Below are 25,324 nucleotides of genomic sequence, written 5' to 3' on the forward strand. Positions count from 1 at the left end.
CTGGATTCTGAGCTTCCTCACTAACAGGACACAAAAAGTGAGAGTGAATGGGGTCTTGTCTGAGCAGACCCAGTCCTCCATTGGGACACCACAAGGCAGTGCTATCTCTCCACTTTTGTATATTTTGTACACTGATCTCTGCAGAAGTTGGAGGGAGGGGAGGACTATTCTTAAGTATGCAGATGACACTGTTATTGTCAGTTTGCTTCAGGACAGTGAGGTTGGCCACGGTCCTGTGGTTGATGATTTCTTGGATTGGTGCGAGAAGTCTTTTCTACAGATGAATGTATTGAAGACTAAAGACATGGTCATTGACTTTAGGAAGGGCTCCCACAAACATGGAGTAACTCTCCTAAAAGGTCAGGCCGTAGAAATTGTGAGCACCTATAAATATCTGGGTACTGTTATGGATGACAAACTCACTTTTGAGTCAAATTGTGAAGTGGTGTGTAAAAAAGGTCACCAGCGCTTGTTCTGTCTTAGAAAACTGGCATCCTTTCACATTGACAAATCTTTGTTAATGTTTTATCGTTGTTATATCGAATCTGTTTTATCTTTTTGTTTGGTGTCATGGTTTGGAAATTTGTCAGTTAAAAATAAAAACAGTCTGAATCAGATTGTAAAATGGGCGAGCAAAATCATTGGGGGAGAGACTCAGCTGTATCCAACCTCTCTGTACATGAGGCAGGTCCAGAGATTGGTTGAGGCAGTTCTAAAGGACGCCTCACATCCTCTTTTTGATCAGTTTGAACTGCTCCCTTCAGGACGGAGGTATAAAGTTCCTTTTTGTAGAACTAAGCGCTATAAGAGCACTTTTATTCCTGCTGCTATTAGTGTACTTAACAGACGACCTTGATTGTATATTTAATTAATTTATCCGCTTTTTTGCTTTGAGATGGCACACGCTCTGTGACTTTTGTTCTGGCGCCATGCTATTGACCTGTACTTGCACTGCTTTATTGGTATTGTATTCTTATATTTTTTATATTGCATTTTTATATTTTTAATTATATTTACGGTATTTATCGGTTTTTATGTGTTATGTGATTGTTATGAATGGTGTGACTCACTGCCAAAACAAATTTACCTTTTGGTACAAATAAAGTAACCTTGAACCTTCCATTTTTTTCCAACTTTACAGTGGAGGGGAACAGAGAAGGAAGTTAAAATTGTAGCTGCAGACTTTCAGTCAGTTTTAAAGAAATGTCTCCTCCAGACAGATTTAACACACAGTACCACACTGTTTGCATTTCTTATATATCAATGTAAATGAAGTCCAAGACATATTCAGCGACTGGAAATGTTCATGCACTCATCACCTAAATAATATCGAAAGAAAACTGGCTGTAAACGTGATGATTTAACCGCATTGTATTGAATGTTACCCTTTCTTGTACATTCCATTATTTTGGAGTTGATATTTGTATTTCATACTATACTGTAAATGTTTGTTTTTATTGTGAGTTTAATGGAAAAAAAATTAGTCATGAAAGAAAAAAAAGAGTAAGATGTGTCCAGAAAATGTGTATTTGCTTATTTGCTGTGTAGTTTCAAAAAAAAAAAAAAAAAAAAAAAAAAACAGTAATACCACAAGGCTGTGCAGGAAAGTCTTGACCTTGACACAAAGTGGCTGTGTGCTAATCTTATATTTGTCTGCTCACAAAACTTTAGCATTAATGCTCTGTTTGACTTCAAACAATTACAGACTCAAATGGTCTGATTCTTGAAATAGCTTTCTGCAGTTAGTGCCCTTTTCTTAATTATGTACTCAAAGGTTCTTCTGTGGTTGTGTCCTACTGGACGGAACACAAAGGCACCACTAGAGGGCACTATTGCTCCTCTAAAAAGACCGATAGGAGCGAGGGAAAATTATTTACCAGAGGTGGGACGAAGTCACTGTCAGGTCATTCTCAAGTCATCAGTCTGCAAGTCTCAAGTCATCTTGCAAAGAATTGGTGGTCATTATGACTTGAGACTTGACTTGGGACTTGATTCATGACTTGAGAGTGACTTGATAGTGACTTTGTCCCACCTCTGTTATTTACTTCTTTTAAGTTAATATATGGAACCATCGCCATCACTATCTGGACCCCGGCAGAAAATGAATGAATGAATATTTAACCATAATCTCTGTCATGCAACATATGATGTCATAACACCTCTTTTCTGGGTTGCAATTAAAATACATCTTTATTTCAAAAGCAAAAATATACATAAAACATGAACTGGTAAAAATGCAAACTATAAAGTTTATAAGTAGAATTGTTTTTGTTTTTTGTTTTTTTTTTAACTGTTACCAACAATATTTCAATTTTAATTATTGTGAAAAAACTAAACAAACAAAAAAGCAAACACAAAAATGCAACAACAACCATAACAAAAACACCCGTGATGTTTATCCATGACGATGACTTTCAGGCCTGGTGTGCACCACTTGCCAGTTTATTTAATTAAAGTTTAACCGACTTGATGAGGTACTTTTTGACACTTGGAAGAGTGCTGCTGAAAGTAGAAAACACTGTCGAAGATTGAATCAAATCAAATCAAAGTGTTGTACATAAATGGTAACGGTATGTATGGTGATGACATGATAGGTGACAAGTTTAAGGAAAAACCAAAATAAATGAGGGGAGAAATGGAGCAAATACCCCCATCCACAGATCATGAGGGGGTTTGAAGACTAAGAAGATGATATGAGTCATATGTTCTGGCCTTTACAGTCATGAGATCTCAACCTAGATGAACATCTGTGAGAGATTTTGGACCGACATGTTCAACTGCTGGATCATGCCCAGAGAAATGCACCACGTCTAAAATGTCTCTCCTCATCTTAGCGTCCCAAAGGAACAGCACATATGACACAAAGTCATTCAAGTGGTACCCAAGGACACGCTGGAGAAGTAGCACCAAAGACATCCAGTCACAGCATCAGGCCACTAGGGTGACTGGTTAGCATCCAAGTCTCAATCATACAGTAAGGGCCCCTTCACACATAGTTGGAATAAGTACAAATCAGGGCGGAACAGCTCGTATGAGCGAACCACAAAAACATTGAGCTGATGGGCAGGTGTGCACAATCCCGCTGCGATGGGATCATGCACATGACGGTGTTGTGTGAGCAGGAACACAGTGCGAGCAGCTGGGATGTGGTGCACCACATTGCGCCGCGGATGTGGAGAAAAATAAACTAAAAACCAGCTGTATAATTAGTGAATGTCACTGGGTTGATATAAATAATAGATAAAAGGGGACGCAATACAGAACCCCACAGTTTAATAAAAAATAAATGTCACTCATGGGATTTGAACCTGCAAGCTCTGATTACTAGACGGAAACTTTACCACAGCACTACAATCACTGTCTTATAACAGAAGCGTGAAATGGCTAAAATCAACAAGCAGATAAACGTATTATTTTAAAAAAGCACTGTGATAACTGACCAAACGGCAATTGTTACAGCGTATTTCTACTGTTAAGTGACTGAAAATGATGTATTTTTCACACTGTTGGCTTGTCATATGGTCCTGTGGCGTGCTGCTCACAGGACACGCGTCCTGTCAGACAGACTTGACGTTCAGATCGCCTTGCTGCATGTCCACATGAACTGACGGTCCGTTCCAACTGGAACAGCCTGTCAATGTGTGCGCTCTCCAGCCCGTCGCAAAAGCGATATACAACCCCTGGCAAAAATTATGGAATCACCGGCCTCGGAGGATGTTCATTCAGTTGTTTAATTTTGTAGAAAAAAAAGCAGATCACAGACATGACAAAACTAAAGTCATTTCAAATGGCAACTTTCTGGCTTTAAGAAACACTATAAGAAATCAAGAAAAAAAGATTGTGGCAGTCAGTAACGGTTACTTTTTTAGAACAAGCAGAGGAAAAAAAATATGGAATCACTCAATTCTGAGGAAAAAATTATGGAATCACCCTGTAAATTTTCATCCCCAAAACTAACACCTGCATCATATCAGATCTGCTCGTTAGTCTGCATCTAAAAAGGAGTGATCACACCTTGGAGAGCTGTTGCACCAAGTGGACTGACATGAGTCATGGCTCCAACACGAGAGATGTCAATTGAAACAAAGGAGAGGATTATCAAACTCTTAAAAGAGGGTAAATCATCACGCAATGTTGCAAAAGATGTTGGTTGTTCACAGTCAGCTGTGTCTAAATTCTGGACCAAATACAAACAACATGGGAAGGTTGTTAAAGGCAAACATACTGGTAGACCAAGGAAGACATCAAAGCGTCAAGACAGAAAACTTAAAGCAATATGTCTCAAAAATCAAAAAATGCACAGCAAAACAAATGAGGAACGAATGGGAGGAAACTGACCGAACTGTAAGAAACCGCCTAAAGGAAATGGGATTTACATACAGAAAAGCTAAACAAAAGCCATCATTAACACCTAAACAGAAAAAAAACAAGGTTACAATGGGCTAAGGAAAAGCAATCGTGGACTGTGGATGACTGGATGAAAGTCATATTCAGTGATGAATCTCGAATCTGCATTGGGCAAGGTGATGATGCTGGAACTTTTGTTTGGTGCCGTTCCAATGAGATTTATAAAGATGACTGCCTGAAGAGAACATGTAAATTTCCACAGTCATTGATGATATGGGGCTGCATGTCAGGTAAAGGCACTGGGGAGATGGCTGTCATTACATCATCAATAAATGCACAAGTTTACCTTGATATTTTGGACAATTGAAAGGATGTTTGGGGGTGATTAAATCATTTTTCAAGATGATAATGCATCTTTCCATAGAGCAAAAACTGAAAACATTCCTTGCAAAAAGACACATAGGGTCAATGTCATGGCATAGGGTCAATGTCATCGAGCAGATCTGATTTGATGCAGGTGTTAGTTTGGGGGATGAAAATTTACAGGGTGATTCCATAATTTATTCCTCAGAATTGAGTGATTCCATATTTTTTTCCTCTGCTTGGTCTAAAAAAGTAACCGTTACTGACTGTCACAATGTTTTTTTCTTGATTTCTTATAGTGTTTCTTAAAGCCAGAAAGTTGCCATTTGAAATGACTTTTGAGTTTTGTGTCATGTCTGTGATCTGCTTTTTTTCTACAAAATTAAACAACTGAATGAACATCATCCGAGGCCAGTGATTCCATAATTTTTGCCAGGGGTTGTATGTTTTTATGTATTGCCATGTGAGGACAGCAGGCACAGACATGCGCCTCATGGAAGAATGTTGTAAGTTCATATCCTTCAAAACACGGTTGGGAGCAGAGATCACAACAGCAGCCGCTGTGAGCGGACACGTCCCTGTCCGTTCAGCGCCCAGACCAGCGTGTCACTCTCTGTGTTATGTGGTCATTTATTTTTGTTATTTCTTATGTAGTTGTGTATGTAGGTATTGTCGTAATTATTTATATAACTGTCCTGGCAGTGGTTTCTGTGTTTTTAATGTGCACTGAGCTGTCATCCAGCTGTCAGCAACGTGTGTTGCTTTCACGTAACACACATTCGGTCGTGGGGCACTTAGACAAATTTCACATCCAGCTCGAAAGTGATCATCTGCAGACTGTTTTCGTGCTACACACACACATTTTCTAAATGCCAAACAAGTGGTGTTAGATGTTCGTGCATGTCAGCTGGAATTTAGCCGACACCTGCCGTGAGAGGGTTCAATAGGCTCGCACAGCCACACTCTTTCAGCCGCTGGTGTGCGCAAATAGTTGTAGCAACAGGCGTACGACGCATTGGAGGCAGCTACGAATTTACAAGTATTGCATACGATTCCTGCTTCATGGGCACTTCATGTGCAATTCAACCACATTCGTACATGTGAAGGGGCCCTAAGACAGGTAGCACCAGGACCTGAACGACTTGGACCATCATTCTCCTACAATGATAACAGCATTGCTACCTCTGTCCAGCAACCTCACGATCCAGTAAACTCTTCGTAGTGGTCTCTCAATCTCAAAGACCAAGGACCCAGAGACGTGTATGTCACTGAGCTGAATTTTTGTACAAGCTCAGCACTTTCACTGACAGCCTGGATCTTAGACTTGATCCAGGAAAATTGTAACCCTAAATAAATTTGGTAAAAGCTTTTGGAAGAACTGTGTTCCATCCTTCTCGTCAGGTTCTGCAGGCTCATGTGGCAGCCCAGCACCTTACTGAGATGCATTCTGTTGGTTGTTCCTTCAGTTAGTCACCTGTCTGAAGATGCAAAGATGGTCACTTGTCAGGATAACACAGTGGTTAGTGTGTCAGTTCAACTCACACATACAGTATAAAGCTCTCTATGCTACAGTATGTACATATCTACATACATATTTCATTTTACTTTTCCACCAACTACAACATTTAACTAAACATGCAGATGCCCTGAAGGAGCACATTTTGGCTACTGGTCTAACTTCTAACTTAGTCCTTCACTGAGAGCTCCAAAGTTACAAATAGAACACTGGCTGTGAGTGGGTGTGTCTTACTAAATCAGCATTTCTGAGCTGAAAGCGTGAAGCAAACACATTGGTGCTGTGATGTATTCTGAAAGAAAACAAGGTCAGGGACTTTATCCCAGCTGTCTGAGATCTGAAAGCTGGTGAAGGTGGAGAAGCGCAGAGGTGGATAACAAATATTAGATAACGGCTGAGTGGATCCTTGTCATTTCATTGGTGCTTTGTATGTCACATGACATGGATTAATTCATCCCATTTGTGTTGCATTGCATTTAGAGTGCAGTGTGGTTCCATATGTTTGGTACCATTGCACTCTGCACACGTGCAGACACACGCATGTCCTCGTGCATGCACGCGCCACACGAGCTCGTGCACGCACATGTGTGCCCCCCCCAATGCTCGTGCATGCACATGCACGCGCGCACACACAAAACAAATCCACTGTGCTGTCTGGAGGCTGTTGGCAGTAAGTTGGAATGAAAAGCTGGACTAATTTCTGATGTGATTTTTTTTTCGCTGCACTGAGGATGTTCACAGTCTTTTTTTGATAGTACACACACACACACACACACACACACACACACACACACACACACACACACACACACACACACCCAGGTCGGTGCTTGTGCGCGGGGGATAACGACTCTACCAAGGCATGATTTGATTGAGTTAACTGACACACACAAAACAAATCCACTGTGTTGTCTGGAGGCTGTTAGAAGGGAGAAAGAATGAAAAGTTGGACTTATTTCTGACGTGATTTTTTTTCTCGCTGCACTGAAGATGTACAGTCTTTTTTTGGTAGTACACGTGCACACAAGCGCTGACCCGGTTGCGTGTGTGCGCGCACACGTGGGGGACAATGACATGATGATTGGATTGAGCTAACTGATGCTGCTAATTCTTGCAACACACACAAACACAAAAATCCACTCCGCTGTAAGCCTTCTGGATGCATGAAAAGCTGTTCAGATTAAAAGCTGACATAATTTTTGGCTGGACTGAGGAACTACACAAAGTCTTTTTTTTATGGAAGTCTGAAATCAGTGCACAGCATCACTGGACTACACGTCACAATTTGGACTTTAGCAGCAGTGGAACACCAAAATGTAAGTCCCTTTTCTGTTGTTTATAAATTAATAAAATATCAAATGACAAGGATCTATTTTAGTCATTATATAAAACAAATAATGAATGTATTTACATTCTTCCAATGGAACGAATATTTAATTCAGTGAAAGCTGGAACATATGTTTCACCTTTCACCTCATGAAATATTTGTACAATTGAACTCAAACATTTGTATACTTTAGCATAATTTCCTCCACCAACACGAACAAATTCAGACATTTTACTCTTCAAATGTGACACTGTGAGTAATGAAAATAATCATTGTGTTAATAAGTGCTTGTTTGTGTCATTAAAAATATTTTACTAATTTCAACCTTCACCAAAGAAGTTGTGCTTTCAGCTGGGTCCGAAGCTTTTAGGCTTTAGAGTGGATTTAATTAAGAGTGCCAATCTACAAAAATTTTTGTAACTTTAAGCGGGAAAAAAAATATCAACTATCAACATTTTGAACTGGAAATGTAGAGTCGTGATATCTAAGAACAGTTGAGATTTGGTTTGTTGGCGGATGTACGCGCTCTCCGAGTGCCATTCTATTCATGAAAGCAAGATAAAGTAGTTTTCTTTTATTGATGAACATACTGAAGAAGGATTAAACACCTGATCTTACTTGAATGTCAGTTTTCACAGACCTTGGTTACAACTGGGGTTTTCAATCATTTTAAACAGTTTTACTATTTAAAAACAGGTTTATAACTTGACTAAAATCACAATTTTAGACACTTTTTTACACTTGGTGGTTTTTGACATACTGTGAGATCACCATACATTTAAGTGTATACATTAAATGAGAACTTTTTAGTGTAACATGAAGTCAAAACGCAACATTTTCTAAAACATTAAGTCACCCACAATTTCAGTGTGAGCACTAAAACCAATAAAAATAAAAAAGTAAACCAGTATTAATAAAACAACAGAATTATAATGAAGTCTTCAAAGGTTTTTCTTGTAAAACAGTGTAGTGAAACAACAGTTTCAGCAGGTGCCAAAACCTGTTTACTACGCAAGAAACTGTTGCGACCGGAATTACAGCAGGAAGGAGTTCAGACACTTCCTGCTCCTGATCTGCAGGGTTCAAAACCTGCACGCACTTTTGTTCACCAGGGACATGGCTCCAGAATGCGTTGTCCTCCTTTTATTTAATGTGCACAGCTACAAAGAGAGATTTAGTTTCTGTTTTGTGCTTTTGTCAGTAATGGATTCCACAGTACTGCATCTACTCCACACCTACCGCTGCTTTTGACACTTTTTTTTTTTTAACAAGGGAGCACAAACTGATACTGACAGTACATTTGTAGTTTTGCCTCAAAGCTATGCTGGTAACACATGTCAGCAAAAATGTGTCCACCATAACCCAGTGCGATCTAACAGGATTTTTAACTCCCCCCCACCCGTCCCTTTTTGACAGTTCTAAACAGGACAGTGATGTAAGAAGTGCACCAACTGCAGTGCTTATATCTGACATAATTTATGCATTAGTTTATAAATTAAAAATTCTCTTTTTCCTTAACCGGAAACAGAACTTTTTTTTTAGGACTGAGGTGACATTTGTGGTTTCTCAACAGTCTGCAAAGACACTCGCTGTCAGAGCGTCAGCTGTCACGATGAGGGATACAATTGAAGGGGTACTTCAGCGAGGTAGCATCGTCATGCACAGACTCTGACACCTCACCTGAAAGAGAAGGGGGGACAGAGAAAGAGACTGAGGTGGCAGGACTAGGAAGAGTAAATAGGTAAAAAATGCACACCAAGATCCTCTGCTGAGGTGCATATGCAGAAATAGTAACTCAAATATAAAGAAAAAGCATAGCACACTCAAAATACTGATGTCCAGCCGCTGTTTTATTTCATAATAACGTTTCGGCCAAAGGCCTTCGTCAGATTGCAGCTTCAGTTGGACCAAGTGTTCAAAATTGTTTGTCAACCCAGGTGCTCAAAACCCCCTCCAACGAGTGGGAGGTCCCAAGAGTGATGACACCCAGTGATTTCAGTCCATTCTAAAAATCAGAAGACAAGATTATTAAATGTTCATAGGAAAAACATTAGCATAAACAATACATGATTACAAAAACATAATCACAAAAAACATCTTAAATCGAAGTCAATGTTAAGTCCATGAGGAGTGAGAGCCTTCAAATGGTGGATCCAGAAGTGCTCTTTTTGACAGTAGCACTTCCAGGTTCCCACCTCTTGGTGGCAGAGTTACATGTTCAATAACAATATATCTTAATCTGTGTTTTTATGCATATTTGAACTCATGTTGTCCATTTATATCTTTCTCCATGGGCTCTGACCAAGAGTGCTTGAGCTTCTTGGATTTGTGGATTATTAGGGAGGGGAATCGGCTGTATACGGACTTATACAAGAAGCCTACAGCAATGAACTCTTTACTTAGAGCTGACTCAAATCATCCACTTCCATTGAAGAAGATCCTCCCATATAGTCAGTTTTGTAGGCTTAAAAGAATATGTTACAAGAATGATGACTTTGAAAGAAATTTAAACATGATGATGACAAATTTTGAACAGAGAGGTTACAAAAAAATCAGTTTTGAATGAGGCTGCCACTTAGGGTCAATCCCCCCAAAAGTGCCATAAAAAGGATCATATTCTCTACTGTTTATTCAAAACCTGCTGATCAGTTTAAAAAAGATCATTTCAAAGCATTGGCACATTTTACAAACTGACTCTACCTTGGGGGAGGCCTTTAAACAGCACCCTCTGATGGTGTACAAAAGAGGAAGAAACCTTAGAGACAAACTGGTACATTCCTAACTTCCTCCTTCTCCACCAAAAACAGGCCAAATCATGTTGACTCCTATCCCTGATGGTAATCGCAGGTGTGGAGGCTGTAGTCAATGTAACTACACCTATCGCTGTAACAGTTTTAAACATCCCACACTGGTAAAGTCATACCCATCAGAGGCATCATATCCTGCAACACAAAATCTGTTATCTACATGATTACCTGCCCATGTGGAAAAGTCTACGTGGGAAAAACAAGCAGGGCTTTAAAACACGGATTGCAGAACATAGGAGCACAAAAAGATGTAAAAATTTAAATTATCCTGTGGCAGCTCATTTTGTGGAGTTCAACCATCCTCTCTCTTTTTTAAGATATATTGGTATTGAACATGTAACTCTGCCACCAAGAGGTGGGAACATGGAAGTGCTACTGTCAAAAAGAGAGCACTTCTGGATCCACCATTTGAAGACTCTCACTCCTCATGGACTTAACATTGACTTCGATTTAAGATGTTTTTTGTGATTATGTTTTTGTAATCATGTATTGTTTATGCTGATGTTTTTCCTATGAACATTTAATAATCTTGTCTTCTGATTTTTAGAATGGGCTGAAATCACTGGGTGTCAACACTCTTGGGACCTCCCACTCGGAGGGGGTTTTGAGCACCTGGGTTGACAAATAATTTTGAACACTTGGTCCAACTGAAGCTGCAATCTGATGAAGGTCTTTGGCTGAAACGTTATGAAATAAAACAGCGGCAGGACATCAATATTTTGAGTGTGCTATGCTTTTTCTTTATATTTGAGGACTAGGAAGAGTGACAAAGTCAAAGAAATGCTTGACTTATAGTGAATGCTAAAAATGGATATCAGTGAGGAAAATAAGTATTTGAACACCCTGTGATTTTGCAAGTTCTCCCACTTAGAAATCATGGAGGGGTCTGAAATTTTCATCTTAGGTGCATGTCCACTGTGAGAGACATAATCCAAAAAAAAAAAAAAAAAAAAATCCGGAAATCACAATGTATGATTTTTTAAATAATTTATTTGCATGTTACTGCTGCAAATAAGTATTTCAACACCTGCCAATCAGCAGAAATTCTGGCCCTCAAAGACCTGTTAGTCCGCCTCTAAAAAGTCCACCTCCACTCCACTTATTATTCCAAATTAGAAGCACCTATTTGAGGTCGTTCGCTGCATAAAGACACCTGTCCACCCCACACAATCAGTAAGACTCCAACTATGTACTAACATGGCTAAGACCAAAGAGCTATCCAAAGACACCAGAGACAAAATTGTAGACCTCCACAAGGCTGGAAAGGGCTACGGGGCAACTGCCAAGCAGCTTGGTGAAAAAGATCAACTGTTGGAGCAATTATTAGAAAATGGATGAAGCTAAACATGACTGTCAATCTCCCTCAGACTGGGGCTCCATGCAAGATCCCTCCTCGTGGCGTATCAGTGATCCTAAGAAAGGTGAGGAATCAGCCCAGAACTGCACAGGAGGAGCTGGTCAATGACCTGAAGAGAGCTGGCACCACTGTTTCCAAGGTTACTGTGGGTAATACACGAAGACGTCATGGGTTAAAATCATGCATGGCACAGAAGGTTCCCCTGCTTAAATCAGCACACGTCCAGGCCCGTCTTAAGTTTGTCCATGACCATTTGGATGATCCAGAGGAGTCATGGGAGAAAGTTATGTGGTCAGATGAGACCAAAATAGAACTTTTTGGTCTTAATTCCACTCGCCGTGTTTGGAGGAATAAGAATGCTGAGTACCATCCCAAAAACATCGTCCCTACTGTGAAGCATGGGGGTGGAAGCATCATGCTTTGGGGGTGTTTTTCTGCACATGGGACAGGATGACTGCACTGTATTAAGGAGAGGATGACTGGGGCCATGTATTGCGGGATTTTGGGAAACAACCTCCTTCCCTCAGTTAGAGCATTGAAGATGGGTCGTGGATGGGTCTTCCAACATGACAATGACCCGAAGCACACAGCCAGGATAACCAAAGAGTGGCTCCGTAAGAAGCATATCAAGGTTCTGGAGTGGCCTAATCAGTCTCCAGACCTAAACACAATAGAAAATCTTTGGAGGGAGCTCAAACTCCGTGTTTCTCAGCGACAGCCCAGTAACCTGGTTGAACTAGAGAAGATCTGTATGGAGGAGTGGACCAAAATCCCTGCTGCAGTGTGTGCAAACCTAGTGAAAAACTACAGGAAACGTTTGACCTCTGTAATTGCAAACAAAGGCTACTGTACCAAATATTAACATTGATTTTCACAGGTGTTCAAATACTTATTTGCAGTAGTAACATACCAATAAATTATTTAAAAAAAATCATACATTGTAATTTCTGGATTTTTTTTTTTTTTTTTTAGATTATGTCTCTCACAGTGGACATGCACCTAAGATGAAAATTTCAGACCCCTCCATGATTTCTAAGTGGGAGAGCTTGCAAAATCGCAGGGTGTTCAAATACTTATTTTCCTCACTGTATGTGTAATGCCGTAATTCCCAAAGCGTAGGGTGTAGCCCCTTGGTGGACCCTGATGATACTGCATAGGCTGTGAGAGGTCATTAAAATTCAATCAACTTCATTTATATAGCACCAATTCACAACATAAGTCGCCCCAAGGTGCGTCACAAGGATAAGGTCTAACCTTACCAACACCCCTCCCCCACCTCCCCCGACCCAGCAAGAATACAGGTAACAGATGTAAAGAAAAACTCCCTCATGGCTTTTGTGAGGAAGAAACCTCAAGCAGGCCAGACTCAGTGGGGTGACCCATTGCTTAGGCCATTCTAACATTACCAAAGGTCAAATAATTCAAATACAACAAAGAATTTTCAAATGTGCAAAAGAAGAACAGAAAGATTTTTATCAGTAGTTATTGTAAAATTAAATAATTAAAAACAAATAATAAAATAATTAAAAAACTATTTATAGTTATTTTATTAAATGTAAAATATATAATAAAGCAAAGTCATGAGAGTTAAATTATGTCTTTATTCTTAATTTTTCTGACCTGGTTTAATATGTGTAACACCATATTTGGTGACCAGTCACACTAACACCACAATGTCTCTTGTATCTTGTCACTAGTGGGAAACTGTAGTTGACAGACCACTTAATCAGAGGCCAGGGAGGCAAAATTGTGCCTAAAGGTTTGGGTGGGCCTCAGAAGATTTTCACAGTTTGCTGTGGGTCACAGCGTGCTTAACGTTGTGAATGGCTGATGTAAAGGCTTCCAAAGAACACTAATATTGGTTTAAATTTTGCAGCATTCATGTTAATTGATTAAATTAAATATTGCATGATGAACCACTAATTGCATTGTTGAACTGCACACTCATAACATGTTGCATGCACATATTAAAGAAGTTATTCTGGAGTTTCTTTTCTTTGCAAATCCTTAAAAGAAAAGTGTCAGGGGTCGTACCTCCTGATGCTTGATGACGTGGAGAAGTGCTTCCCTCCAAATGTGGAGTGTTGTGGTTCCTGGGATGACGTCTTTATTTCTACAGCGACGGGTTTCTGCTCAGGAATCTGAGCAACTTGAAATCTGTGATTGAAAAATGATTAAATATCGATTAACAATAAATATTGAATACTGAAAATGGGATGAAAATTGGGGCCACAGATCGGCAATGGGAGACCACCCTAATACAAAATTTAAAAAAAATATATCAAGAACAAAATCTTTCAGCTTCTCTCACTAGGGGGCACCACAGCAGATCATCTATTTCCATCTCAACGTCCTTTGTTCCACTAACCACCAGCATGTCCTCCCTCCCGTTTCCTCCTCAGCATCCTTCTCCTGATATATCCTGCATCTCGCCCCACCAGAACCTTCTCTCTTACTTTGTTTCCAAACCACCCTGCCTGCGCGGTCATCCTAACGCTAACGCTCGCTCCTAGTTCTGTCTATCCTCACTTGTGTCATTAAAAAATGAGTAGATCTGTATTACAGTAAAACTGTACTCACCACACTAAATAATGTGAGGATTTTACTGCAGTTCTGGCATTTTTGTTAAATTCAGAAAATGTCAGTGTAGTTTATTGCTGGTGTCATGTTATTGTGTACCCCCCACCCCAAGTAATTCTACAGTGAACTTTCTTTAAAAAAACATGAGAATGGATCTTACCTCCCCACAGACAACACTGTCAGCTCTCCTTCCTGCTTCTGCACCGCCTCGCTTCCTTCCACACTTTCTCGCACACCATTTGGCACAGTCTCATGTGTGTCTATGCACACTCCCTCCAGCAGGGGGCTCTTCTGCGGGTCGATGCTTGAATCCAAAGAAGGCAGGATTAGGGTCTGCGGGGGCTTCAGAGGGTCTCTGAAAGCATCCAAGGGAGGAATGAGGACAGGGGGCCATTTCCTCTGGGAACAGCGAGTGCACCGATAGCCGTGTTTGTGTTCCAGACCGGAGAGGCCAGAGATGGTGTGAAGGTGGGAATGATGGGGGCAGAGCCTGGGAAGTGAACAGAAGGACGACAGCACCGGAAACCTGGGAAGGAAGAACACAGTCAGGAGAAGGTAGCAATGAACAAGTCATCACCCGTTCCTCCTACGTGTGTCGGCCAGACACAATTTAGCAATTACTCATGGAAAGGGCATGAAATGATTTTCGTGAAGGAGGATATCACCATGACTCACTACTCTTTGAAGATTCATCAGATCAGACACAAACTCAGCCATTTTCTTTCCAGAATTTCTAAATTACAAAATGTGAGATAATCTATCGATGTACTGATCAACGATTAAATTATTCAAATTGATAACTGACATCGAACTGATGAGGAGTAATATGTATTTACTCTGAACAAGTATGGAAGTAATCAATGGTGCACCAAAGTCTGCACCCTGTACATGAAAACTCAAAATGACATCAAATTACTGTGGTACTTAATGAATTTAAATTAAGTATTATCACAAAATCATGGAGGTTCAGGTCCATAAATTGATGTTTCTTGACACAATTTTTGTAATTTTGCATCTGTACATCACAATAAAGTTGAAATGAAGCAATAATGATGTGCAAGCATGCTGGCAGTGGTGATGAAAAACTACCTGAAAGAATTAAAATGTATGAAGAAACTAGGCTAGCACAGAGCGATTTTCACATCTTGATTTGGCCGCTGCATTGTGGAATCTTTGTTACAACACAACAGCTCAAAATAGCAGAAAGCAGTATGGATTACGACGACTGAGATAAGTTTAAACTGAAGTTGATGGCTTAAAGCGTTTCTGCATTTGTCGTGGACCGCCTGTGACATCCAGGACTGAGTCCGGCAGTACAGAAGAACTGATTACTCTCCCATACACAACATCGGTCCAGAATCTGTAGTGCATTTTGACAGAGGAAGAGGACAGAGAAAGTGTCAAAATGACTGCACATCATTGCAAATTAAAGCGTGGATACCCGATCTGGGCCTGGTGGATTGGGTCAGATTTGGACAAATATTTCGTAATGATACTCAGGTTGGGTCGAGTTCGGTCACATCAGCACAAAGACACTGAAAATACAGAACTTTTGTGAAACGATATCATAGCCCCGCCTCTGTATCCTCAGCCGCTCATAATTAATGATGTTGTTGTTGACAGTTTAATTAAACTTTTTTGTCTTGATGGATCATTAATGTGATTTATTTGTGGTGTGAGCAGAATGCTGAAGAGATGACACATGGCATTACATTTGCATCATGTGAAGTGGACTTGTTGACCCAGCACACAGAGTAAATAAAAAGTCTTAATCTGACCTATTGCGTCCTTTCAGACGGACTCATCATCACAGCCTGACGGAAACTGTTGTCTACATAAGACGCCCTGCTTTTGGAAGATGATGTCTGGAAATACTTTACATCCTTATCGTGGAGACTGGTTGTGAATAAACAAAGAAGAGTGTGTTAAAATCTTGAGAATGACAAATTGACACGCGTCTGCATGTATTGACAATGACGGCCCTTTGCACATGTAACACAACAGGCCTACAAGCACATGGGAGATTTTGGTCAGTTTCTAACTGCTCTCTGTCACGTTTGTCTGTTACATCAGAAACGTATTTGCAGCTCGGTATCTGAAGCGTGTATTAGCAGAGTCCGACTTATGAAGCATTGACTCATTTCACTTAGCTTACAGCAGAGAGTGGTGTCAGATGGATTTTGTTTCCGTGTCAAAGCTGTAAAGCCGTTAAATCCTTCATTATGAATAGTCTGCTCCGTTTGACTGTAGTGATTCAATGAGAAGTTGTTGAGATAGCTGTAACCTTATTTAAAGTAAAACAGCTGGATTACACCATAAAAAATGAGTTTGTTCCTTTGACTCAGCGTACCACCAGAGGGAGCTCACGTACCATCATAGTTAGAGAATTATGGGTCATTACTCTAGAGATTAGAGAGGTAAGCTTGTGACCAGAGGCTCCTTGGTTTGATTCCTGCCAGACTGGGAACTCACTAAGTTCCCTTTGGCAATGTTCTTAACACCCAAGTTGTGCCCCATGTGCAGCTGAGTGGATTAATGTGAAGTATCATTGTAAAGCCCTTCGAGTATCTTCATCAAATGGAAAAGTGCAACAGAAATGCAGTCTATTTAGCATTTATGAAGAAGAAGGAGAAGAAGGAGAGTGGCTCTGAATCAGTGCATCAACAGAAAACAGAAATTTGATGAACGGAGATTATTTTATTGCTTCTATTGCTACGGTAACATGAACACATGCAGCAGAGAAAAAGTTCAGCAAAGTGTGGTCGACCGCCATTTGACGCAGCATGTCACAGGATTACTTGGATACATGTCTGAACCACTTGAATAATTCAAAAGACCACAATATACAACCCAAGAATTGGCCACAACACCATAAATCATGTAGCTCCTGTGACTTTAAGTGAAGGGACAGCCACAGATTTTAGTGACACACTGGGCAACGTGTAATGCTCATGACTCAACAGGTGAGCAAGACAGTCACCTCAGACATGTGGTTTCAAGTCATTCCTCAGTGTGGACTCCATACCTCCAATGAGAACACATGGTGTCTGATGTCTGCTGCTCAAGCGACCGTCACATAAAAGGGGAAAAGTGGTTGCCATTCCACTGACGTGACCTGCACCTGATTTATTTATTTATTTACTGGATTTGCTGATCTACCTTTAGCCAAAAAATGCTTGTAACCTGGAATCTAGCCCTGGGGTGGATGCAAACTGATTAGAGAGTTTGCCTAAGCAGAACAAGGAGTTGGAGTGTCTGGGTTTGTGATTATCCTGGATCAAGACTAAGATCCAGGCTTTCACTGACTTCCTGGATTCAGTGATTAGAAGTGTACTGCGTGTGGTGAAACTGTGGAAATTGTGGAGAGATTCACTAATGTCTGCAGTGACGTACATATGTCTTGGTCCTCTGCCTTTGAGATCGAGAGACACCTGGGAGGAACTTGTGAGGTTGTGAAATCACTGGACAGAGATGTTTGGCAACATCAAGACCTTTGCAGAGAAGGAAAGTCCAAGTCTTTATGGGCTTGGTGCATCCTGTCTTAATGTTTGGTGGTCAGACTTAGGTGCTAACCAATGACATAAGGTCATAACTGGATGTGATTGATACATAGTCTGTTTGCAGGATCCTTGGGTCCTGCTGGAATAAAGCAACCACCTGCATTTTGACGTAACGTCAGCTACAACATTTTAGCCACGTGGTACTCTTTTCTGCTCATGAGGCCCCATACAGGTACTTCAGCATTGAGGACCCCAGTAGCTGTGACAGATACATCATTTTTGGGAGGTGGAGATTGATCAAACAAGAAGGCAAGACTCTTGAGTTACCAGTCGATTAACACTCCTATTCTCACCAATGCTCATGTGCTTCGGGTAATGACTGAAAAAAACAGCTTCAAGGATACAAGTGGTAGAAATGAGATTTATCCATCAGGTATCTGGGCTGACACTCAGGGACAGGATGAGAAATTCAAATATCCAGGAGGGAATTGGTGTAGAGCTGCTGCTGAGGTGGCTTGGGCACCTGGTGAGGATACTCCCTGGTCCTATCCTTAGGGAGGTCTTCCAGGCATGTCCAACTAGGAGAATGCCTTGAGGAAGACCAATGACATGGGGGGATTAGATTTCCCATCTGGGTCCCTCTGGAAGAGTTAGCCCTATCCTTGGATTTGGCCAAGAATAGGAAAGTATGGGGTGAGCTGCTTGGTCTGTTGCCACTGCAACCTGAGTCCTGATAAGCGACAGGAAATAAATGAACACGTCAATGGGAATGCAATGGTCTTCTGCCCAAGTGGTTGCCATTCAAGATACAAGGCATTTCCTTGGAGTGCATGTGGTAAGCAGTGCACGCTCCCAGACCTGATGTAAAAGGTCCCACTTGTCATGAATTACCCCAGCCCACTGGACCACAGGCTGACTCACAGGAAACACCACAGGAGCCAGAATCACAGTGCGCACACAACGCGCTGCTTCCCTGTGGTTTTAGTCATCCAGGGCGTTCCTGAAAACTCAGAGCCATGTCAGTCAGTCCACGTGCTGCTGGAGTCTGTGCAGATAATGAGACTGAATATCTGACAAACTGCATCATTTTAGCAGTAAAACCTCAGTACGACCTTCCTCTGTGTCTCAGTAGGGGCTCAGAGATCAGATGTACTTGTCCTCCCAGTGTCACTGTTAAGACCCCCAGGATTAAGACACCAAGAGCTGCTGAGACAGCCAGATTTCCTCCCTCATGTGTATACAGTAAATTAATCTTTCCCTTCATTCTAATTCAGTCATGTAATGCTCCTTGTGAAAACCAGCACACATCAGACTACAGGTCTGTTCTCCTCCAGAACTGTCTTCCTGTTTATCCTCATTCTGGTCAGCGTGACTGTTCATACACTTTCTTTGCGTGTGTGTTTGTTCTCATACTTGATCGATGAGCCTTTGCTTGCAGTCTGTTTACTTTCATACTCTAGCAGCAGTTCTTCAAGCGCAGCAGCATTTTCTGAAGCACACAAACACAAACATTCAGAGAGAAATCAGTGATTTTGTCCACACTGGCAGTCAGTGGCTTATTGTCCCAGTAAATGAACATGCAGAGAGATCCCACTCCTCTGGCTGATCTTTCATGTTTGATTAACAGAGTAAATTTTCCAGGGGAAAAGTCTACATACTACAGTTTGAGAAACGTTTCCCAACTTTGACCACCAAATCTAGTCTGTGGATGAAGAGGCGAGCTGGGAATTGCCCTTGGCAAAGGTCAAGGTCACTGGGTTAAAAGTCAAAATGTAGTTTGCTTGTTTGTTTGTTTTTACTCCAATGTCCACCAAAACATGGTACAAATATTTCAGAACAGGACATGCCGACATGTCGTCCACCACTTGGAAGATTCAGATGGCTTTCGGTGGCTTTTCAGTCGTGTGACTATCCGAGAAATTGTGGACAAGCTGGACATGTCAGGGCATGTTACAACATGTCCTGTGAGGCTTCATCACGGAGGCGCTGTTGCTGCGCCATCAGCTTCGTGCCGAGGAATTTCGCTGCAACTCTTTCCATGGCAAAATCTTCTTTCACAGTGGAATGTGCCGAAAAAGTGCTGATGTCCACCTCTTCTGCAATTTCTCGGATAATGACACGACGGCCCCACATCACCACAGCGTTCACTTTGGAAATGATCCGGTCGTTTCAGCGTGTTGATGCCGATCGGAGCGCGGCTCGCTCTCCACCGTTGTGCGTACGTCTTTAAACCGGTTGTACCGCTCCTTAATCTGTGTGATGCCCAGAGGATCATCACCGAAAGCCGTCTGAATAATCTGAATGGTTTCCACCTGACTATTGCCCAGTTTGTGGCAAAATTTGATGCAGTCGCGCTGCTCCAGTCGTTCCGCTCCAGTCGTTCCGCCATTTCCTTGCAAAGAAAATCCGATGAGAGACTACACCCATCCTCACACAAAGACTGCTTACAAGCAAATGACGCAACCGACAGGCGTGAAAAAAAAATCACGCATGCGCACGAAGGTTCAAGGTTGGCTCATGCAAGCACACGTGATTCAAATCCATCAGGTTTTTGAAAAAAATAAAAAAAGTCCGATACTTTTCTAACAGACCTCGTATTTGTACCCAACTTGTTCACGGATCATTAGCCCATTAATAAAGTCACACCACACACATCTCAATACCAACCTTTCTTCTCAGAGATGAGGTGGACCAGAAGATCAATGGTGTCTTCATTACGGTCATCAGACATGCAGGGAAAACCATCACCTGCAGCAAGCAGAATGAAACAAAAGATAATCATTATTCAACAGAGATGTCCATCACTGTGAATGCAGACATACTGGCATGCTGAAATTCTAGATTTCTTCACTTTCTGTAAGTGCTTATTTGCATATACACTCAACAAAAATATAAACGCAACACTTTTGGTTTTGCTCCCATTTTGTATGAGATGAACTCAAAGATCTAAAACTTTTTCCACATACACAATATCACCATTTCCCTCAAATATTGTTCACAAACCAGTCTAAATCTGTGATAGTGAGCACTTCTCCTTTGCTGAGATAATCCATCCCACCTCACAGGTGTGCCATACCAAGCTGATTAGACACCATGATTAGTGCACAGGTGTGCCTTAGACTGTCCACAATAAAAGGCCACTCTGAAAGGTGCAGTTTTGTTTTATTGGGGGGGGGGGGGATACCAGTCAGTATCTGGTGTGACCACCATTTGCCTCATGCAGTGCAACACATCTCCTTCGCATAGAGTTGATCAGGTTGTCAATTGTGGCCTGTGGAATGTTGGTCCATTCCTCTTCAATGGCTGTGCGAAGTTGCTGGATATTGGCAGGAACTGGTACACGCTGTCGTATACGCCAGTCCAGAGCATCCCAAACATGCTCAATGGGTGACATGTCCGGTGAGTATGCCGGCCATGCAAGAACTGGGACATTTTCAGCTTCCAAGAATTGTGTACAGATCTTTGCAACATGGGGCCGTGCATTATCCTGCTGCAACATGAGGTGATGTTCTTGGATGTATGGCACAACAATGGGCCTCAGGATCTCGTCACGGTATCTCTGTGCATTCAAAATGCCATCAATAAAATGCACCTGTGTTCTTCATCCATAACAGATGCCTGCCCATACCATAACCCCACCGCCACCATGGGCCACTCGATCCACAACACTGACATCAGAAAACCACTCACCCACACGACGCCACACACGCTGTCTGCCATCTGCCCTGGACAGTGTGAACCGGGATTCATCCGTGAAGAGAACACCTCTCCAACGTGCCAAACGCCAGCGAATGTGAGCATTTGCCCACTCAAGTCGGTTACAACGACGAACTGGAGTCAGGTCGAGACCCCGATGAGGACGACGAGCATGCAGATGAGCTTCCCTGAGATGGTTTGACAGTTTGCGCAGAAATTCTTTAGTTATGCAAACCGATTGTTTCAGCAGCTGTCCGAGTGGCTGGTCTCAGACGATCTTGGAGGTGAACATGCTGGATGTGGAGGTCCTGGGCTGGTGTGGTTACACGTGGTCTGCGGTTGTGAGGCTGGTTGGATGTACTGCCAAATTCTCTGAAACACCTTTGGAGACGGCTTATGGTAGAGAAATGAACATTCAATACACGAGCAACAGCTCTGGTTGACATTCCTGCTGTCAGCATGCCAATTTCACGCTCCTTCAAATCTTGCAACATCTGTGGCATTGTGCTGTGTGATAAAACTGCACCTTTCAGAGTGGCCTTTTATTGTGGGCAGTCTAAGGCACACCTGTGCACTAATCATGGTGTCTAATCAGCATCTTGATATGGCACACCTGTGCGGTGGGATGGATTATCTCAGCAAAGGAGAAGTGCTCACTATCACAGATTTAGAGTGGTTTGTGAACAATATTTGAGGGAAATGGTGATATTGTGTATGTGGAAAAAGTTTTAGATCTTTGAGTTCATCTCATACAAAATAGGAGCAAAACCAAAAGTGTTGCGTTTATATTTTTGTTGAGTGTAACTACCAAAGTATAGACTGGATTTCGATTACAGGTGTGTGACTTAGACTACTGGCCGGTGTCCTTGGATGAGATACGTGATCTGTATCATCCCAGTACATCAAACTGGAAATAGGTACGAGCCTTGGCTGGGGAAGTAACCTGTGATAGACTGGCGTCCCGTACAGGAAGCAGTTGTAGACACTCAAGCCCCTTACACAATGTTACTGGGTATAAGCAGCAGCCTGATGGGCCTCAGAGTCTGTACAGGACTTACATCTATGTCTTACTTAATATCAATGTGTTTTGATAGAGTTCAGTGACAAAGCAAAGAGTGAATGTGTTTGATGCCCAACTGGTCTTGGTCACAAATATTAGCTATACCCGAAAATTTTGGATGAGCTTTATCTTAATGGCGTGTAATTTATTTTTCATCTGAAATGGCTGTTTGATTTAACATGGCTACATCAGCACCAAGGTTTTAAACCTGTGCCATGTTGAATTTAAAAGTTTTAGCTGTTTTTGTGGCAGGCGTGTAATACTTTTTGTGTAACATTTCACCACATGGACAAGTGGTGTAATCAATGTGGCAACACGCAGTACTGATGCATGCTGCTCAACCTGACCAGACCTGATTGGTCAGCTGAGGATGTACCAATCAGGTCCGGAAAATCTTCACAGCACCTTTGCTTCTTCCACATCGTGTTATGGTACAACCTTATTCCAAAGCTGAGTAAATTCATTTTTCCCCCTCAAATTAATACTCACAACACCCCATAATGACAACATGGAAAAAGTTTTTTTTTTTTTTTTTTTTTTTTGCAAATCTACTAAAAATAAAAAACTAAGAAATCACATGTACATAAGTATTCACACCTTTGCTCAATACTTTGTTGTTGATGCACTTTTGGCAGTAATTACAGCCTCAGGTCTTCTTGAATATGATTCCACAAGCTTGGTGCACGTATCTTTGGGCAGTTTCGCCCATTCCTCTTTGCAGCACCTCTCAAGCTCCATCAGGTTGGATGGGGAGTGTCGGTGCACAGCCATTTTCATTTTCTTCAGTGTTGTTCAATCAAATTCAGGTCTGGGCTCTGGCTGGCCACTCAAGGACATTCACTGAGTTGCTCTGAAGCCACTCCTTTGATATCTTGGTTGTGTGCTTAGGGTCACTGTCTTGCTGAAAGATGAACCATCACCCCAGTCTGAGGTCAAGAGCGCTCTGGAGCAGGTTTTCATCCAGGATGTCTCTGTACATTGCTGCATTCATCTTTCCCTCAATCCTGACTAGTCGCCCAGTTCCTGCAGCTGAAAAACATCCCCACAGCATGATGCTGCCACCACCATGCTTCACTGAAGGGATGGTGCCTGGTTTCCCCCAAACATGAGGACTGGAATTCACACCAGAGAGTTCAATCTTTGTCTCATCAGACCAGAGAATTTTGTTTCTCATGGTCTGAGAGTCCTTCAGATGCCTTTTGACAAACTCCAGGTGGGCTGCCATGTGCCTTTTACTAAGGAGAGGCTTCCGTCTGGCCACTCTACCATACAGGCCTGATTGGTGGTTTGCTGCAGAGAAGGTTGTCCTTCTGGAATTTTGTCATCTCTCCACAGAGGAATGCTGGAGCTCTGACAGAGTGACCGTCTGGTTCTTGGTCACCTCCCTGACTAAAGCCCTTCTCTCCCGATCGCTCAGTTAAGATGGGCAGCCAGCTCTAGGAAGAGTCCTGGTGGATCTGAACTTCTTCCATTTATGGATGATGGAGGCCACTATGCCCATGGGGCCTTCAAAGCAGCAGAAATGTTTCTGTACTCTCACATGCTCTTACTGAATGCACTGTCAACTGTGGGACCTTATATGCAGTGGTGGGCACAGCTAACCAAAAAGTTAGCTTCGATAACTGTAATCAGCTAACTGAAAAGTTATCTTTTTTAACGCTAAACTGATAAACTGCCTAAAAATTTATCGGAAGCTACAGATAACCAATAACTTTCAATTTTGCCTCCCATACGCTGTCAGCTAATGAGAAGCTGATTTTGAGTTTAAACACCGCCAAAGCTTCTGAAAGAACAATGGTAATCACAAACCCAAACAGCCAATGAGCCAGCACTTGTCTTTGTGCACTCTGCCCCCTGCTGTAGGAGGACGTCATTTACCCTGACAGGATACAGTGGTCCCGTGATGAGGCAGAGGTCTTGACATGGAAAGCAGGTTTGAATTATGGTTTTGCTTTAAAAATAAAATTATTCCAGATAGAATAACTACATTAATGTAACCTCTTAAAATGTACAAAGTGATATACTTGTATAACACATATCTGTTAATTTTAAAATAATGCACTAATTCTGAATATTTGAACATTATCACACAGATCCCCAAAGGGAATTCTGGATAACTAAGCCTCCACTCATACTGATTAGTTGATTCATTCATTCTATGTAAAAACCAACACAAGTGAATCAATGTAACGTGTTGGTGTTTACAAATAAATGTGCTTTTGTAAAATATGTCAAATTTACCAAAAATCCCGCGGTCGACAACACTGTGATATAACCGGTTGCCAGTAGATGGCAGTGTTCTATGCATTTTGACGCCGGTTATATCACACGGCCTGAATCACAATTTCGGCTTTTGGAAAAGCAACCTGGGCTTCTAGCATTTTTACATAAAACAAACACAATAACAACATCTATAAACTGAGAGAATATATTCACGAGAGTTTTAGGCACAATATACAAAGAGTTTAATGCTGTTGTCCGTGTGGAGCCTGATCAGAGCATCTCAAACGCATTTCTCCTGTCGTGAACTTTTACCCATAATGCACACACCATGTCCACACTACAACCTTCAAAATTAGTGCATTACTTTAAAACTAAAACATATAGCTGATATTTTCACTTTATAAAACTTCAGAAGTGATGTTAATTTAAATAACTTGTCTGAAATTAGTTTAGTTAAAATTCTAACTATAAGTTAAATTTGTATGTCTCTGGATGACTTGGGTGATATTGCCAACGTGTTAGTATGGGGTCAAAAGAAATGAGTTTTC

The 25,324-nt window shown here is 41.5% G+C and overlaps 1 protein-coding gene and 1 long non-coding RNA gene across 2 annotated transcripts in view; one reads left to right on the forward strand and one right to left on the reverse strand.

Moving 5' to 3' along the window:
• The first annotated feature begins 554 nt into the window (after positions 1–554).
• Positions 555–16,676, forward strand: LOC117509660. The gene is made up of 3 exons (XR_004560465.1): positions 555–565; positions 12,259–12,262; positions 15,767–16,676. It is a non-coding gene; the product is annotated as an uncharacterized LOC117509660 (long non-coding RNA).
• relt (RELT TNF receptor) overlaps positions 8,754–25,324 on the reverse strand; it is a 59,392-nt gene continuing 42,821 nt past the window's right edge. The window contains exons 7-11 of the mRNA XM_034169403.1: positions 20,465–20,545; positions 19,211–19,286; positions 14,458–14,823; positions 13,752–13,874; positions 8,754–9,233 (exon numbers count right to left, since the gene is read on the reverse strand). Of these exons, the coding sequence (XP_034025294.1) occupies positions 9,230–9,233; positions 13,752–13,874; positions 14,458–14,823; positions 19,211–19,286; positions 20,465–20,545 (650 nt within the window). The 3' untranslated portion in view covers positions 8,754–9,229. The remainder of the gene's footprint in view (positions 9,234–13,751; positions 13,875–14,457; positions 14,824–19,210; positions 19,287–20,464; positions 20,546–25,324) is intronic.

The sequence above is a fragment of the Thalassophryne amazonica genome, chromosome 4 (genome assembly GCF_902500255.1).
Source record: "Thalassophryne amazonica chromosome 4, fThaAma1.1, whole genome shotgun sequence".
Classification (NCBI taxonomy): Eukaryota; Metazoa; Chordata; class Actinopteri; order Batrachoidiformes; family Batrachoididae; genus Thalassophryne; species Thalassophryne amazonica.